Genomic DNA, 18330 nt, shown 5'->3' on the forward strand with positions numbered 1-18330 from the left:
TAGAGAACAGGCTTGGATTGCAGCCGTGTCAACAAAAAAAAAGAATACCTGGCCTTCACCAAAACCTGCTAACCCACCAGGTCAGGATTACTCCTCCCACAGATCCCATGACCATCTCTGGGGCCAATACACTACTGAGAGACAAGGAGAGGAGGAGCAATTCATTTAGAACGAGGGAATGAGACTGTCAGTGTTCAGACTCCAGAAAAACCCAGCTGGGGCCTGAGTGGGTGCTGAGACTGAGAGGCTGGATCAGGCAGTCAAGTAAGAGAATCAGGACACCGCAGAAACCAAGGCCGAGAAGATGTGATCCAGTAAAAAGCAGGACTGTCTCCCTGCATCAGCGCAGCTCCGGGCCATGCGTGTCTGTCAGCGGGGGCCCAGGACTAAATGTTGTGAACGTGCTCGGTCAGCCTAACGATCCCCCAGACTGTGGCCGAGACCCCGGCCAGTATGGACAGACCCCAGGCTATAGGAGGCACTCCAGACACGTTGTCAGGCTGTGTGCACACCCGATAGGGACTCTACTACACTCACAAGGTTATCAGACACACACACTCATTCACTGTGTGTGTGTTGCCTCAGTGAGCCCACATCTGGCTGCCACTAACTCAGGGTTTCCCCCAAACTCAGTCCTCGGGACCCCGAGGGGTGCACGTTTTGGTTGTTGCCCTAGCACTACACAGCTGATTCAACTTATCAACGGATCATCAAGCTTTGATCATTTGAATCAGCTTACACTAGGGCAACAACCAAAAACATGCACCGAGTTTGGGAAACGCTACACTAACTCATTAAAGCCCACGGTTAATTATTGACCTACCTGATGCGTTTGCGTTGGCCAGCGGAAGAAGCACAGCGCTCGCTAATGTATGCACTTAACACGCATCAACAGACCACTTGTGGTGTGTGTGAGGAGATCTGCTGTAGTGTGCTTAGACAGGGAGACCGCCTGCCCGGCACCAAACCATTCTGAAATCCCCGATTGTGGAGAGCTGAGAGACTCAGAGCATTTTGGTAGATTGTTGACTCACTTGATTCTGGACAGGAAGCACACACCCAGCTTGAACTGTTTATTTAAAGTTCATCTGAACAGTCCCTTTTCCACAGCCTTTTCCTAAATCCTCCATCTCACACACAGAGAACAGGAAAATCAAATCTCTCTGTATTCCTATTAATAGAACCATAGTACTGAGAGCAATGGGTGTCCCAGTTCCATAGACACACATACAGAGCACAGAACTACCTACCTTACCCAGTCACCTGACCAGGGAAGCAACGCATGAGTCACTACCTCAGGTGACTGACTCCACCATGGACTCTGCCTCTGATCTGAGTCACAAATGGAGGCGACTGCCTGGAAAAACCGCTCACCCCTCGGACAACATTAATCAGCTTTTAAAATATATTCCGTCTAAATTTTGCCCAACCATATAAATAGGCCTAAGCTCATTTCAGTGGAAAAACATTGAATTACATGACTTGCTTGTCTGATCAGACAGTATCAGAAAGGCCTATTTGAATAAGATCAACTGACAGATCATCAGTGTTAGTCATTGACGCCGTGTATTTGAATGGGCCTGTTATAAACAGTGTCTGTAGAACGGTCCAGTCAGTGCTGACAGGCGGTAGGCAGACTAGCATGCAGAGAGTTGGCACTGTTGATCCTGATGAGATAGCCAGGAGGTGGCTATTCGGGGAGAGAGGGGTTTTGCATATGTTTTTTGCAGAGCAACAGTGCATGATGAGGCTTGTGCCTGTAGTGGTGTGACTACATCAGCCAAGATGATGAGCGGGGGAGTGGACATGACTCAGCTACAGGGGAGGAGTTGAGTTTGACCTCACAGCTTTCCTTAAAACGATGGTAGAGGTATCTGTTGGTTCAGTCAACAGATTGCATTCTGACCTTTGACCTAACTAAGACTGTGTACCATGCAGGTTTGTGTCTGGATCAAAAGGAGCTTAAGGTGGTGGGTGTCGCAGGGGGTGCAGTAGATTGTTAGAGCGGCAGATTTATTTTTATACTTCTTTTAGCATTCTAAGCCAATTTCCTGCAATTCTACACATTTGTTTATACATTTTTGTATTTGATCTTTATTTAACTAGGCAAGTCAGTTAAGAACAAATTCTTATTTACAATAACGGCCTACATACCCATGGAGATGAGAGAAATTGTTGCTTTTATAAAGCCATTTTCCTGCAATTCTACCATGGAGATGAGAAAATGTTGCTGTTATAAAGCCAATTTTCTGCAATGTTATGCATTTTGCCATGGCTAATGCAGTGTTCTTCTGCTAAAACATAACATCTATACTGCTAAATGAATTATTTTTGGAATTGTCAATTCTCCCTGTCTAGCTTTTATTGATGATTGTTAGTTCTCAAAGATTCAATTATTTTAAAATATATAGGTCTTATATATTACATATATAGAAAATATATATATTTTGTACATTTTTTTTTATTTTACCTTTATTTAACTCGGCAAGTCAGTTAAGAACACATTCTTATTTTCAATGACGGCCTAAGAACAGTGGGTTAACTTCCTTGTTCAGGTGCAGAACGACAGATATTTACCTTGTCAGTTCGGGGATTCGCTCTTGCAACCTTTCGGTTACTAGTCCAACGCTCTAACCACTAGGCTACCTGCCACCCGTTCTACATACTTTATATATTTGCGTTTAGTCGTTTCAGTTTACACTGAAAGCGTTTTTCCAGTCCCAATTTAATTAAATAATTTTAAACAGGAGCCACAAAAAATCTTAATCTTATCCTCCAGGGCTCTATTTTATAATATCTGGAATGTGATTAGACCTAACCATAATCAATTTCAGAAAGTGGTACTAAAATGTTTAAAAAAATATAATTTGCCACAATTTGATAATCTAAAATGCACCTTGAAGGAATGTCACTGATGAGGTGAGCCTTGCTTCGCCTGTTTATGCATGCCATTTATATGGCCGCATTTTGTCCAGTCTTGTTATTTTGAAACCTCTACCCTGCATTTTACTCAGTGCAAAAAAAACACCATACCCAAACCGGACTCACGCAAATTGATTTTGTCCCTCCACACCAAACGCGGTCACGACACGCAGGTTGAAATACCAAAACAAACTCTGAACCAATTATATTAATTTGGGGACAGGTCGAAAAGCATTAAACATTTTATGGCAATTTAGCTAGCTTGCTAGCTAATTTGGCCTGGGATATAAACATTGAGTTGTTAATTTACCTGAAATCCACAAGGTCCTCTACAATTAATCCACACATAAACCGGTCAACCGAATCATTTCTAGTCATCTCACCTGCTTCCAGGCTTTTTCTTCTTTAGACTTTATATGGTGAATGCAATCTAACTTTCATAATAAAAGGTGTATTACCAAAGATGAACTGAGGTTGGTCAGTTTTCAATCACCCACGTGGGTATAACCAATGAGGAGATGGCACATGGGTATCTGCTTCTATAAACCAATGAGGAGATGGGAGGATATGGGAGAGCCAGGACTTGCACCGCGTTCAGAGTCACAAATAGAACTGACTTCTATTTTAGCTCCTGGCAACGCAGACGCTCATTGGCAAACGCAAGCAGTGTGGGTGCAATGATTGAATAACATGTATGTGTAAAATTATTTTGCGACGCGAGCGGTGTGGTCAGCATGTAAGCTAGGGCTGGGCGATTAAGGGCCTTAAGTGCGCGCATCCCCTCCCTGAACCTGCCCTTCTTCCAGAGTTGAGGAAGATCACAAGTTTCTCTCTCTCTCCCTACTCTCCCCCTCTACCTGCAGGGAGGTTCTGCTTTTCAAAGAGGAGAGGAACTTATCTGTGAGCTTCTTCCCTGCTGGGCAGAAACTGATAAGGCCTTCACCCTACTGCCTGGGCCGCTCACACTCAGGTACACACGTTTGAAGCCACAGAGCAGACGTATAGTGGTATTTATGTCAATTAAATATTGATAAAGCAGGCAAGAGTCCTTGCAGAACGGGTTGCCCATAGGGAGAGAGAGAGAACGTCCATCCAAATGAAAAAACAGTATAGGTACGAGACACAGGGTAGAATGCACATATTGAGTATGCGATTACCTGTATACAGAATCTCCCACACAGGAAATCATTCCATCAATATAACAGACTCTCAGAACGCAGAAACACAGACGCACACATTATCATCTGTCTTGCACACAGTCAAACAAATCCAATCCAACACAGCCATGTTTCCAGGCTTGGTTAAACCAGGTTTGCATAGTGTGTACAGTCAGCACTATGGTTATGAATAACCTACTATCTGGCAAAATCCCATCTGCTGCAGTTAACATAACCCTTACAGCGAGGCCCCTGGTCCTCAACAGCACTCATCTGTTTCGATAGCTAGGAGCACTTGTCAAAAACCTCTGAAGCATAGTACTGCATTACTAACAGGCAACGTCAACATATTGAAAGCAAGACAGATGAGTATGCCTAATCCCTTAAGTCTCACATAACATTTCCTGTCTTTACACCTCATCCTCAGGTGCCCCCTCCTCCTGCAGATCCCAGCCCTGTCCCACTATAATGAAATGCAGGACGGCAGACAAACAAGCGTCTATGACCCAGCTTCTCCACAGCACAGCCAGATACATTACACAAGTAGACAGTTTGTCAGGTAAGCAAGTATTCAGCGGTCGCCGAGGGAACCGCACGCTGCAGCCTTGACTACCCTGGCTGCCTTCACCTGAACCAGACTGGAAAAACTGCCGCCCGTCGCGGCTGGCCTCGTCTGGTTTAAACAAACGAGAAGGGCAACCAGTGCCCAGAAGGGGAATAGGGAGGTTGTTTTCATGTCTGAGGAGGAGAGCGCTGATGCGGAATAGCAGCTAAGACAGACAGACGCTCCCTGGGCTCAGAGGGGGAGACAGGCAGCACAGCAGGCCTCTGACTGAGCACATTTTTATGGGAGTGTCTGTCTGCCGGAATGTGCGCTGCTTCGGGGCAGCGTGCTCACGATTTCCCAGAAAACACGGTGGCGGTTCTGCTTAGGTTCAGTTCACCTGATTTCTAGCCAGAACACCCAGAAACAGTTTACATGAATATGTAAGAGATAGTTTTATTTTGGGATCCCGTGTGGCTCAGTTGGTAGAGCATGGCGCTTGCAACGCCAGGGTTGTGGGTTCAATTCCCACGGGGGGACCAGGGTTCAATTCCCACGGGGGGACCAGGATGAATATGTATGATCTTTCCAATTTGTAAGTCGCTCTGGATAAGAGCGTCTGCTAAATGACTTAAATGTAAATGTAAATCTACATTTCAATCCAAGGTCAGGGTTGTCAATTTCATCTCCATCCTGTTGGACAACAATAACAAGGGCCTTGTTCTTGCGCAACAGGGAGTATGAGGAGTTCAAACCCATGGGCGTGCAGTGCACACAAGTATCGGCATCTCTGATGGCTGGTAATGTGCGCTATCATCTCTCACCAGACGCTCCATCTATCGACCCAAATAGATTACACCCACTTATGGTCGACTCCACAAGGCCTTCCCAATGTCCAGTAGACAATTTGTAAAAACGCCCCCGGCATCACTAGGCTGAGAGTGTGTAGAAAATGCCTATGGATCCTTCTCTCAGCACAAAGGGTGACCCCGCCCACATCCTCCACTAGAGTAATGCAATGTGCACTCTGCTCAGTGCGCTCTGGCAGCAAAAGTAACGGACCTTCAAATTACACAAAGAGTGACCACATGAGAATATGTGATTATTATAGCCTTGGCCTATCCTGTGTGCAAAAAGAAGTGGGTACAGGGATTGTGTGGTTCAGCTTGATTGACACGAGTGTACAGGAAAGGGAGACGCATTCAGTTGTACAACTGACTAGGTATTCAATTGAAATGTGTCTTCCGCATTTAACCCAACCCCTCTGAATCAGAGGGGTTCGGGGAGGCTGCCATAATTGACAACCACGTCTTCCATGCCCGGGGAACAGTGGTTAAACTGCCTTGCTCAGGGGCAGAACGTCAGATTTTTACCTTGTCAACTCGGGGGTTTGATCCAGCAACCTTTCGGTTACTGGCCCAACTCTCTAACCACTTGGCTACATGTGCCATAAAGGTAGTGTTGTTTCTGTTGACAGCATTAATAACAATGAGCTACACAAGACAACAACTGACAGATACAACATGCTGCAGAACATGTGTTACTGCAGTCCTGAGTGACAAGAGACTAAACAGGCAAGACCACGATAGTAGAGTGACTGTTTTATATTACACTCGCTAGCCTGTGCGTGCACACAAAGCCCTCACAGATGGATGTTTTGACATTGTGTTGACTTTTTTTAAAGTATTGACAATTTCACTTAACGTGTGAAGCATGGCTCTGTTCCCTTTGAGTTTTAAATCTTCCACACCCTGATAGATTACACTTCCTTATACGGAGTAGCTTGTGTGAGCTGCTAGCAAACACTGGATTTTGATAAAGCACTCGATTGCAACTGAACAACCCCAAATTATTGTTCCAACCTGAAAAAACAAGATTCTTAGCTTGAGTCAAATTGACACTGACACAAATTACACCAGGAAGTTCTGGCTATGAAATTCGCGATGGTAACGCGTCACATGTTTATTTCTGGACTTGGTGAGAACTGAAACTAACGTTAACTAACTAACTTTGAAATCACGAACACTCATTAATCTCGCTAGCTAGAACTGAAATTAACAATTTGGGCTAAACTAGTAAAATAGATTTCACAATGCAATGGAGTAAAAGTTCATCTTTAGTGACCAGCAAACCAGTTAATCATAATTGATCGCTGTATGCCATCAATCACAATCTGACATTGACTGGTCTGATGCTTGGCTGATGGCAATGCTAACGACATTGCTGTCTTTGATAACGTTAGCTAGCTAACCAGACGTTAACGCAGCGTGCTAACACTGGCTTGTTTGTGGTGAAAACAGGAAACACTTCGTTCAAGCATTCAAATCTGTGAAAATCCAACGTGGCAAATGTGAAATAAAAATATCAGATAATTTAAACGTCTAGTTAGTTAGATAACATAACTAACTAGTAAACCTAATTAGCTAGTTAGCTAAACGTTCATCAACAAATCAAAAGAGCAGCCTAGCTAACGTTATTAGTCTTTCACAATCACATCCAGACAGGTAACGTGCTATCTAGCTAATGTTAGTTAGCCTACCTGCCCGGGCATCACAAATCATTAAAAACGCTAAAGAAAATTGTATTGAAAATGGAATGTATAATACACAAACAGAAGCAGGGAACTGCGAATTCAAATGTTTGGTTGCAAATATTTTTTCCCTTACCTTGTCCAGACAATTCACTTTTTCCGTGGGGTACACGATTGTGCCACATCTGCCACACGACGGATTCATGTTTGAGGAATGCTGTCTAGTTGGATAAATTAAACGAAAAAATATATATATCTGTCAAGTAAAAGTGTTCTTCCCACACAATACGTGTCGAGTTAAACGGCTGGATTTATCAAATCCCGGAGATTGTTGTCGTTCTAATCGCACAGCTGGCTGTCAGTACACTAACCAGAGACGTAAAGCGCGGGCACGGCGCCTCTCTTTCCAATGCCGCGCTCCCGAGGAGAAAGGAAAGGGGGCGGTCCCACGGGAGACGCTTGATTTCAGAGGCGACGTTAATAATTGGATAAATCCCGTGATCAGATACCAATCTATGGAGATCGATCAGCGTATAATATATTTGATACTGAAATCCAACGCAAATAGCAATACTCAATGCTTTTTAGTTGGTTGATTCCATGGAATGCGGAACTAGATTTATTACACCATCATCACTGGTCGTCATTAGTTACCACAGCCACAAAGTCATAAACTCCGCCCATTTCTAAAATGTATCTTCTTCAAATTTGATTTTAAACCTAAACCCAACCTTAACCCTAAACTTAACCACACTGCTAACCTTATGTCTAACCCTAATCTTCAATTAAGACCAACAAACTAATTTTGTGTTTTTATGATTTTTTTTTTATAAAGCCAATTTTTACTTTGTGGCTGTGCTATCTAGTGGAAACAACCATCACGGTGGAACAGGCGCACGACAACATCGTGAACATGATATATAGAAAAAGTATCTAGAATAGACGCCAACGCTTTTTATTCCACATGATGATCATGCCATCTGCTACAATCTGTATGTAGGCTGCTGTGAAGGCCTACATGGAATAAAGTTGCAAATGAGTTTGGTTTGGGTGACATCTGCTGTCGCAAATCAGAATTGGTTTCACTGGTCAGGATGCAGAAATTATAGGCCCACTGAGTTTTCTCCTTTTCTGGTTGACATTACAATTAAACATTATTCATTCTAATGGCTTTATTCTTTCTAAGTACTGTATTTCAAAACATGATCCTCAATCTGGGTTTAATTTGGAAGGTCAAAGTCATGTATGAAGAGCATTAAATTGCCTCAATTTATGAAATACATTCTTGGCATACACAGTACCAGTCAAAAGTTTGGACACACCTACTCATTCAAAGGTTTAACTTTATTTTTACTATTTTCTACATTGTAGAATAATAGTGAAGACATCAAAACTATGAAATAACACATATGGAATCATGTAGTAACCAAAAAAGTGCTTTACAAAATACATATTATATTTGAGATTCTTCAAAGTAGCCACCCTTTGCCTTGAGAGTGTACAAAGCTGTCATCAAGGCAAAGGTTGGCTACTTTGAAGAATATAAAGTATTTTTTTTACACTTTTTTTGGTTACTACATGATTCCATATGTGTTATTTCATAGTTGTGATGTCTTGCTAGTATTCTACAATGTAGAAAATAGTCAAAATAAAGAAAAATCCTTGAATGAGTAGGTGTGTCTGAACTTTTGACTGGTACTGTATATAAAAAAAAGCAATACAGGAACAAAACGTTCAAACATGAACTGTACAGAGATTATCATTGAAGAACATCCTCAACTGGTCTTCGTTCTTGTCATGGAAGTGCAGGGATACAGAATCTTTTATAGTGTTTTTTTCCATGGATGTTGATAGTCATAATGTATCACAGTTTATTCCAGTAACACATCCCATGGAGGTGTGTGGAAAATGGTGAGACAGCAATCCGTACCTGCTGAGAAACTTGGAACTCAACAAAGAAATTCTAGCAAAGCCTTAAAAGTGGCCTCTTCTCATTTGTCCCTTTCCCTAAAACCTGAGTCGCGGATGTGTACGAGAAGAGTTTAAGACTTTGTCCACCAAAAATTATATACAATACCCCCCATTTTTTTTGCCAACAAAGACAGGGACTATATTGAAGTGATTATTGAAAAATGAATGAACAAAAAAACATTATTTGTGTAATGGAGTAGGGAATGTATGTGTAGCTCTAAGCTCTCTCCTTCCTCTCCTACAAACTCGTTTTTCTTTCCTCATCATCCAGTTGCTCCTCAGTCCGGTCAGCACTGGCCAGCTTCCATGATTCCCTCCTTCTCGTGACCTTCGACCTCCACCTCTGCGTAGCTGGAGTGGAATCCCTGCTTCCTGAACTTCATGGATGGCCAGTAGCTGTTGCGTCGCTATTGAAATAAGATCATATAGGTCATTATTTTAAAAGGTTAAAGAGAATGGGAGTAGAAGTCTACATTTTGCAGGACATAGACTGACAGAGCTGGTTGAATGTGAGCCCTGATAGTGTTACTAACCTGTAGGATGTAGAGTGGTGAGGCAGCAGAAGGATGAGAGTTGATGTAAAGAGCCAGCAGTGTCAGAGCCAGCAGTAGCACCAATGCAGCTACTACACCTGCTATAACTCCTGTGTGAGCTGACCCGTCGTGTTGTCTCGGAGGGCCTGTCTTCACGTCTAACCAGGAAAGAGAGACGATGAACAATCAAAATCCTGTAACATAGCTCCATACACACAATTCAAAGGGAATCAACATCCACCCACCTTTACCATTGTAGAGAATCACACGTTTGGTGTCATCTGCAGGAAGATCAAATGAATGTAGGATCAGTTTGAATATTGAGCAGTTAGGACTCAAACTGCTTCCATTGTTATTTTCCTGAACTCCATTTCTGTGCAATTTCTTTGCATGTACTAAGAACACTCAGGCACTGGCTAAAAACAGACACTGAGCGCTCGAGCATTACTATGGCATCATTGTTCTTGCTCTGTTTAACACTGCTGCATGCACAGTTGAACTCTGATACTCCGATATAAACCCTCCCAGGCACACTCATTCACACACTTGACTTACTCTCCGTGGCAGGGCCTTCTGGTAGGGGCCCCAGGGGAGTGGTGACCTCAGAGTCTGAGGGAACTGAAGGGTCAATGGAGCTGTCTGGTCCCCCCTTGGAATAATCCTCACAGGTGACATCTTTGGCCTGTCCATATAATGGATGAGAATTGTGGTTTTAACAGAGGAAGCTTAGACTGTGATTTACATTTGATGTACAGTACATGTAAAGTATGTGAACGTTCATTCACATTGTCCAACTCTACCTCTTCTGAACAGGCGTAGTCCAGCCACTCCTGCCTGTGTCTGTCCATTCCGTCTGAGCACCTGAAACAGACACAGATGTCAAACACAAAGAAACAAGGACTCCTTTATTCAGATAGGGATCTACACTCCTCTCCTGCTCACCTCTGGAGGACGTTGCACCAGGTACAGCCAGAGGTTAGGTTGGACGAGAGGCAGAGTTCACAGCTGTCATGCTGCAGACAGGCTGGACAGAGGGAGGGAGAGACAGTGAGACCTGGGTTTTGATTCTGTAGCGACATGATAGGCATTGGCATTAACATTATACTAAGCTGTGACTGTGACTGGTTATTGAGGATGAAATGTCTGAGAGGCCTGTATGGGGGATAGAGATTAGATGCTTACTAGGCAATGCAGTGAACTCAAAGGCAGAGTTGTTGGTGATCTTAGTTGTATCGATGTCCACCCGATGGTACTCGTAGAGCCGACGTTGGGCATCTATGTGAGAGATATCATTTCAGATCATTTTAGCAAAAGTATTTGACATCAAAGACTTGCCAACCTGGATAACTGTGGGTTAGGGAACCCTTGCTGCTAACCTGAGGATTGAGGGGAAGGGGAAGGCAGGTTCACCATGAATGCATCTGACAACCCTGCCTTCACTTGGTGCTCAGCAGAACTTATCACCTCCACTGGCAAAGGTATCTGAAAGAGCGAGAGAGACAGGTAGAGAAAAATTGACAGAGTGTGTCTGTGTTTAGATGGAATACATTCAAATCAGAGACGTGTTGTACAAGGTTCATAAGTGTGCATGTTGTAAGTCTCTCTCACATCTCTGTAGCTGAAGGTGATGGTCCCTGTGAGGTGCAGGGCAGCCTGGAAGGTGTATGCCCCCTCTGCCTCCCTCCCATGGAGTCTCACCCGCTCCCACTGCACCACAAACACCTCACCTGGGGTCAGTAAAGGACAGGTCGCACAGAGGTCAACCAAGGGTCAAAAGTAAAATAACAAGCGCTGTCTGAATGTTACTCTATGGCTTACCATTGTCCAGGTACTGCACTGTAGACTCCTTGGAGAAGCTGGGGTCAAAGTTGGCCATGAGGGGAGCGATGTACTGTGTTGCTGTCAGCATGCGGTGTGTGACCTCTCCCATGAAAATAAACCCTGAAGAAGGTCAGAGGTCAGGGTTCTATGGAGATGCATGGCAAGTGGCAACTGGTAGTTACAATAGTTCACTCCTTCTGTGCTTAACGTAAGTAACAAGCAGGAAGTAGAAAGGAAGAAATGTGATAAGTGGCTCCATCTGAGTATGAACAACTTGCCATGTGTCGGAAGAATAATGAAATGTACCTCCTGTTGCTATGGTAATCTGCCTCAAATAATGTCCGTAGAAGGGGAAGTCAAATGAGAGGGCAACCTTCTGGAATACGAGGAAGAGAGAGAGGGAGGGAAATTAAATGTGCATGAGCGTACGTGTGTGTGTGTGTGTGTGTGTGTGTGTGTGTGTGTGTGTGTGTGTGTGTGTGTGTGTGTGTGTGTGTGTGTGTGTGTGTGTGTGTGTGTGTGTGTGTGTGTGTGTGTGTGTGTGTGTGTGTGTGTGTGTATCCAAGTGTATAACTCACCGCAGCCTGTCTGTGTGTATTGGACAAAATGCCATGCATTCTGACTTGGCCATGTTCTAGGTCGTTTAGATCTACCCAGAGTTCATCTGTGCGTTGGTCATCAGGGCCAAAACTACGCCATGTGTAATACCTACCAGCGTCCTCCTGTTATAGAAACAGTAGAGGTGAGTGCAAGAGGAGAAGTTGAGGGATGAGATGGGAGAGATAGAATAATGGTGTGAGGGGGGGGGGGGGGTGGAGATGAGATGTTATAATGAACAGCAGGGTTAACAGTGAAAGCAACATTTGAATGCAGGCCCACATAAACAAACAAACACACAATCTACATTGAGTTCCAGTCTCCAGTTTATTACATAGTAGTATAACAAGAGAGGGATACTAAATATGAAGAATGCAGGGTGCATACTAAATAAGTTAAGGGGATACGCTTAGATACCTTAGGATGTCCTTGAATGTCTTGGACTGTACATTTCAGCAGCAAGGTTGAAATGATTCACTGCAATTTGATTTGATCTACATTGTTCAACTCTTTTCAATATACCCTCTGCAGTCTAATGCGGTTCAACATTGATTTGTTTTATATAAAGCCGGCAGGGAGCAGTATTCTACCACCACAACTGGAACATGCGAATCTCACATTGACATACTGTATGTACACATCTTGCCCACACTAGTGTGTTGTTGGACCACTGCCCCAGCGCCACTCACCACTAAGTGTGTCATGTTGTCTGGTAGGGTGTCAATGGTCAGTCCTCCTCCCAGTACTTCCCTGGCCACCCTGGTGTCACCCAGCCACGGCTCTCTGGGGGACCTGTGTGATGGCTTCTCATGCTGCTGTCCATTCACATGATACCGCATCTCTGTCCAAAACACGGTGAGTCAGTGACACAGATCAAGTCAGTGTCAGTCAGAAGGTGCATGTCGGAACCCACTCGGTCACATTATAAACAAATCAAGCATCTGCTTTAGGCAGAGTTGGGGAAGCTACTTCAAATTACTTCTCACTGGTGGAAGTTAAGCTACACTAAAGCTAGCCTTAAGAAAAATATAGTTGACTTAACTAAAGTTACTACATCACTACATCACAACTACTTTGTGAAAAATTATCATATCTAAATCTGAAATGTCATGGACTACAAATTGGAAGAACAGAACACTCTGGAGTCAGATGTTAACACAATGTATAATTTAGCCCATTAAACACAAATCAGTTTAAGGTGAGAATTAGGCAGGTCTGATGCTGAAAAAGAAAGGAAATTATTGCCTACATCACCCATATTTTATTTTTGCAAAAAAACTTCAGTAGGTAGCTACACCCATGGCCGAAAAAAAAGTAATTCACTTCTGAAAACACTACCAGGATTAGAATTTTGGTAAACTATCACAAAGCTACTGCAAAATGTAGTTAAATTACTAGTTGAACTACATGCAGTTCACTACTCCCCAACCCTGGCTTTTGGTTACTGCATAGCCCTGAACCGAGTGTGTATTACTCAATGCAATGGTTTGGATATTGTGGGCTGAAAGTGAACATAGCATTAACATATCTCTGGCCATGAGGGAATGCTGGCATGCATTTAAACTTTAAACTCCTTTTTTCTTTCCTACAACTGCACCTGCATGCACCCATGCATGCACTCGCACACACACACACACACACACACACACACACACACACACACACACACACACACACACACACACACACACACACACACACACACACACACACACAAGATGTGTGTTGGTTGGACCACAGTCTAATCACAATCCAACAAACTAGAAAGGCCTTGAGGATTTCTTGTTTGTCTGCCGCTTTGCTTTTCTCTCCTCCTCCTCCTCTCCTTGTCTTGCATATCCCATGGACTGCAATGTTCTGTCTCTTGGATCCAAAGTTGTGAGCCGTTCCCAAAGCTACTTACAACACAGCATATGTTCCACAACATTCTGCTAAAACATTATCCAAACAAATAACTCAATGTGGATTTGAAATCATCTGGGATTAGGAGGGACCAATCTCTGAGGACCTCCGTGGTTATCAGATAACACATGTCCCCACATCACTCTGCTTGAGGCCACAATGCATCTGGTTATTCTGCTTCTCAGGCCGGAGCCACATAGAGATTTTGTGTTTGGAAATTACAGAAATGACCGATTCAACAAGAATGCATATACGATTTCATCCGTTTTTAATTTTCCATGTGTGGCCGTAGCCTCATTCAGGTTTTAATTGCACGTTGTGATGTAGAGCCCCCCACTGGACATTTTGTTTAGTTCGGTTGTTTTTCTTTTAAAGTACTTTGAGTAGGGGGGTGAAAGCAGAAAGTGTTTTGTTCTGTTTGGGACATTTCTCAGTGCAGTCTGGTCATGATCTGTTGCTGTCATTTTTGTTTTTTGTTCGTTAATCGCATGGCAATCGCTTGTGAGTTATTGAGATGGTTAGTTGCCAGTTCATCTAGCTAAGTCATGAGGTGTTTTACATGAGTGGTGCTGGAGATGTTGTCTATGTGTGGTGCTGGAGATGTTGTCTATGCTAGCTACATTCCATTGTTAGTTCTGCTGCCTGTCGCCATCCGGTGTCATACAGATGCTGGCTAGCATTGTTTGCAACATCCAAGCCTTCTCGTTTATGTCAGCAGTGTTGTGTTTTATGTGCACAGAACATTGTCCATGCGTTAGATTTTTTATTGTCAGTTTCTGTATACAGTTGCGAGATAAAGTTGTACATCAAGCTTTATTTTCAAAACTTGACTGCTGACATGCACGTGTTTGAGGGATTGTATTAATTACACAAATGATCAAAATACTAAAATATACAGTTGAAGTCAGAAGTTTACATACACCTTAGTTCAGTTTTTCACAATTCCTGACATTTAATCCGGTTTTAGGTCAGTTAGGATCACCACATTTAAGAATGTGAAAGGTCAGAATAATAGTAGAGAGAATGATTTATTTCAGCTTTTATTTCTTTCATCACATTCCCAGTGGGTCAGAAGTTTACATACACTCAATTAGTATTTGGTAGCATTGCCTTTAAATTGTTTAACTTGGGTCAAACGTTTCGGGTAGCCTTCCACAAGCTTCCCACAATAAGTTGGGTGAATTTTGGCCCATTCCTCCTGACAGAGCTGGTGTAACTGAGTCAGGTGTGTAGTCTTCCTTTCTCGCACACGCTTTTTCATTTCTTGTGGAGGTCTACAATTTTTTTCTGAGCTCTTGGCTGATTTCTTTTGATTTTCCCATGATGTCAAGCAAAGAGGCACTGAGTTTGAAGGTAGGCCTTGAAATACATTCACAGGTACACCTCCAATTGACTCAAATGATGTCAACTAGCCTAACAGAAGCTTTTAAAGCCATGACATAATTTTCTGGAATTTTCCAAGCTGTTTAAAGGCACAGTCAACTTAGTGTATGTAAACTTCTGACCCACTGGAATTGTGCTACAGTGAATTATAATTGAAATAATGAAAACAATTCTTGGAAAAATGACTTGTGTCATGCACAAAGTAGACTTCCTACCCGACTTGCCAAAACTATAGTTTGTTAACAAGAAATTTGTGGAGTGGTTGAAAAACGAGTTTTAATGACTCCAACCTAAGTGTATGTAAACTTCCGACTTCAACTGTACATATACATATGAGATATATAAATATGAGATGAGTAATGCCAGATATGTAAACATTAAGTGACTAAGATAGCGTAGAATACTATAGAATAGAGTATATACATATGAGATGAGTAATGCCAGATATGTAAACATGATTAAAGTGACTAGTTTTCCATTCCTTAAAGTGGCCAGTGATTTATAGTGTATGCCTATAGGCAGCAGCCTCTAACGTGCTAGTGCTGGCTGTTTAACAGTCTGATGGCCTTGAGATAGAAACTGTTTTCAGTCTCTCGGTCCCAGCTTTGATGCACCTGTACTGACCTTGCCTTCTGGATGATAGGGGGTGAACAGGCGGTGGCTCAGATGGTTGATGTCCTTGATGATCTTTTTGGCCTTCCTGTGACATTAGGTGCTGTAGGTGTCCTGGAGGGCGGGTAGTTTGCCCCCGGTAATGCGTTCGGCAGACCGCACCACCCTCTGGAGAGCCTTGCTGTTGCGGGCGATGCAGTTGCCATACCAGACGGTGATACAGCCCTACAGGATGCTTTCAATTGTGCATCTGTAAAAGTTTGTGAGGGTTTTAGGTGAAAGCCAAATTTCTTTAGCCTCCTGATGTTGAAGAGGCTCTGTTGCGCCTTCTTCACCACACTGTGTGGGTGGTCCATTTCAGTTTGTCAGTGATGTGTATGCCAAGGAACTTCAAGCTTTCCACCTTCTCCACTGCGGTCCCGTTGATGTAGATAGGGGGTTGCACCCTCTGCTGTTTCCTGAAGTCCTCGATCATCTCCTTTGTTTTGTTGACGTTGAGTGAGAGGTTGTTTTCCAGGCACCACACTCACAGAGCCCTCACCTCCTCCCTGTAGGCTGTCTTGTCATCGTTGGTAATCACGCCTACTACTGTTGTGTCGTCTGCAAACTTGATGATTGAGTTGGAGGCGTGCTAGGCCACGCAGTCATGGGTGAACAGGGAGTACAGGAGGGGGCTGAGCATGCACCCTTGTGGGGCCGCAGTGTTGAGGATCAGACCCAGAGCCTCAAGCTTAATGATGAGTTTTGAGGGTATTATGGTGTTGAATACTGAGCTATAGTCAATAAACAGCATTCTTACATAGGTATTCCTCTTGTCCAAATGGGATAGGACAGTGTGCAAAGTGATGGTGATTGCATCGTCTGTGGATCTACTGGGGCGGTAAGCAAATTGAAGTTGGTCTAGGGTGGCAGGTACGGGGCGATAGTCATTAAATCCAGTTACCTTTGCCTTTTTGGGTACAGGAACAATGGTGACCATCTTGAAGCATGTGGGGACAGCAGACTAGGATAGGGAGATATTGAATATGCCCATAAACACACCAGCCAACGTTGACAATCTGACTTATTGTCAACGTCATCATTACATGATGAGTTTTTAACTGATGAACTTGCTTTCCTGATCCAAACAGCTTCAATGTTGCGCAACTTTTAGGGGATTTTTCGTCCGACTCTGAAAGAGGGGTTGTGTTCATGATGTCACATTTACTATATAAACGTAACCGCACGTGTTGTTTTTTTTCAAACGGAGTGTCTCTTCTAACCCTAAATTTGGGTGCCTTCCTGTACTATATACGTTTACTGTTTTGTCGCTTGCTTTCAGTAGACGAAAGGAAGTTTTCGAATATCGGTAGGCATATGGCAAACAAAAAAGCAAAGAGATTCCATCTGTGAATGTCACTCTTCCCGGTGGAATCACCATGAACATGCCGTGGTCAGCATGGCTGCTGCACATTTTCTCTGGAAATAACTGTTGTTGAGCAGGTCAAACTGAGTTGGGTAACACAGTCTGCAGTCTGGTCACGTTTGAATGTTCTTACTAGATCAGAGAGAGAAAGAGATGTTTGTTGTAATCGTACACCGCGTGTGATAGAACTCCAACTCAGAACATGGCAGTTTTTGTTACCCGATTTTGTTGCTGCACCGACTGGGTGGAATCAACCCTGGCTGCCACAAACAGCCGTTCATTTCATATAAACTGCCCTTTTCTGAATCAAATCACTTCATTCATTTAAACTCCTCAGAACGTTTAGGTATAGCTAACCCTAAGTGAATAATCTGGTGCTTGACTAACACTAGCCAGCAGTTTGTGTCCGTGTGGCTTGTCTCTGCTTCTGAAAAGAAGCCTATGTTTAGCATATAAATAGAAAGCTAAACCAAACACTGAAATAACCTGCAAGTGGAATGTGTGTTTGGCAATGATCTGATTCTATGGTGGACATAAGTGTTTGTGTGGGTGGGTAGGAGACATAAAATAGGTGTTGGTGATATAACTTATTGGTTAAGTTGGCATACCTCACACACTAAAATTAGTAGACTGAGGAAAAACACAGGCCAGCTGCTCAAACCATGAAAGTGCATTCATTCACAACACCTCAAAATGTGGTTCTAGTGATCACTTCACCAACGATTAGTGATATTCTAATCCAAAGCCCTCATCAAACCACGGCCACAGATGAGTATTACTAGCAATGTGTTGACCATACTGGCACCACCCATAATTGTCAGGGCTCATTTTGTCTGATATTTGCACACACTCCGAATATGATATTTCGTCTTGATGTGCCATCTTTTGTTTCATTACAGCATCAATGAAACATGACTGCTGAATATGGAGATGGGCTTTGGAAAACAGACTGC

At 43.2% G+C, this 18330-nt stretch overlaps 2 protein-coding genes across 2 annotated transcripts in view; both read right to left on the bottom strand.

Moving 5' to 3' along the window:
- Window positions 1-7559, bottom strand: part of LOC120035343 (LIM and SH3 domain protein 1-like) — a 41157-nt gene extending 33598 nt beyond the window's left edge. Inside the window, exon 1 of the mRNA XM_038982126.1 lies at window positions 7290-7559. Within this exon, the coding sequence (XP_038838054.1) occupies window positions 7290-7358 (69 nt within the window). The 5' untranslated portion in view covers window positions 7359-7559. The remainder of the gene's footprint in view (window positions 1-7289) is intronic.
- A 1852-nt stretch (window positions 7560-9411) lies between these two features.
- LOC120043995 (plexin domain-containing protein 1-like) lies at window positions 9412-12914 on the bottom strand. The gene is made up of 13 exons (XM_038988587.1): window positions 12765-12914; window positions 12057-12200; window positions 11785-11854; window positions 11476-11598; window positions 11266-11384; window positions 11034-11139; window positions 10840-10932; window positions 10600-10681; window positions 10458-10518; window positions 10213-10339; window positions 9903-9938; window positions 9658-9815; window positions 9412-9531 (listed from the first exon to the last, which is right to left on the bottom strand). Exons 1-13 carry the CDS (start codon window positions 12912-12914, stop codon window positions 9412-9414), a joined length of 1389 nt encoding a protein of 462 aa, XP_038844515.1.
- Window positions 12915-18330: the final 5416 nt, after the last annotated feature.

This window comes from Salvelinus namaycush, chromosome 3 (assembly GCF_016432855.1).
Source record: "Salvelinus namaycush isolate Seneca chromosome 3, SaNama_1.0, whole genome shotgun sequence".
In the NCBI taxonomy this organism is placed as follows: Eukaryota; Metazoa; Chordata; class Actinopteri; order Salmoniformes; family Salmonidae; genus Salvelinus; species Salvelinus namaycush.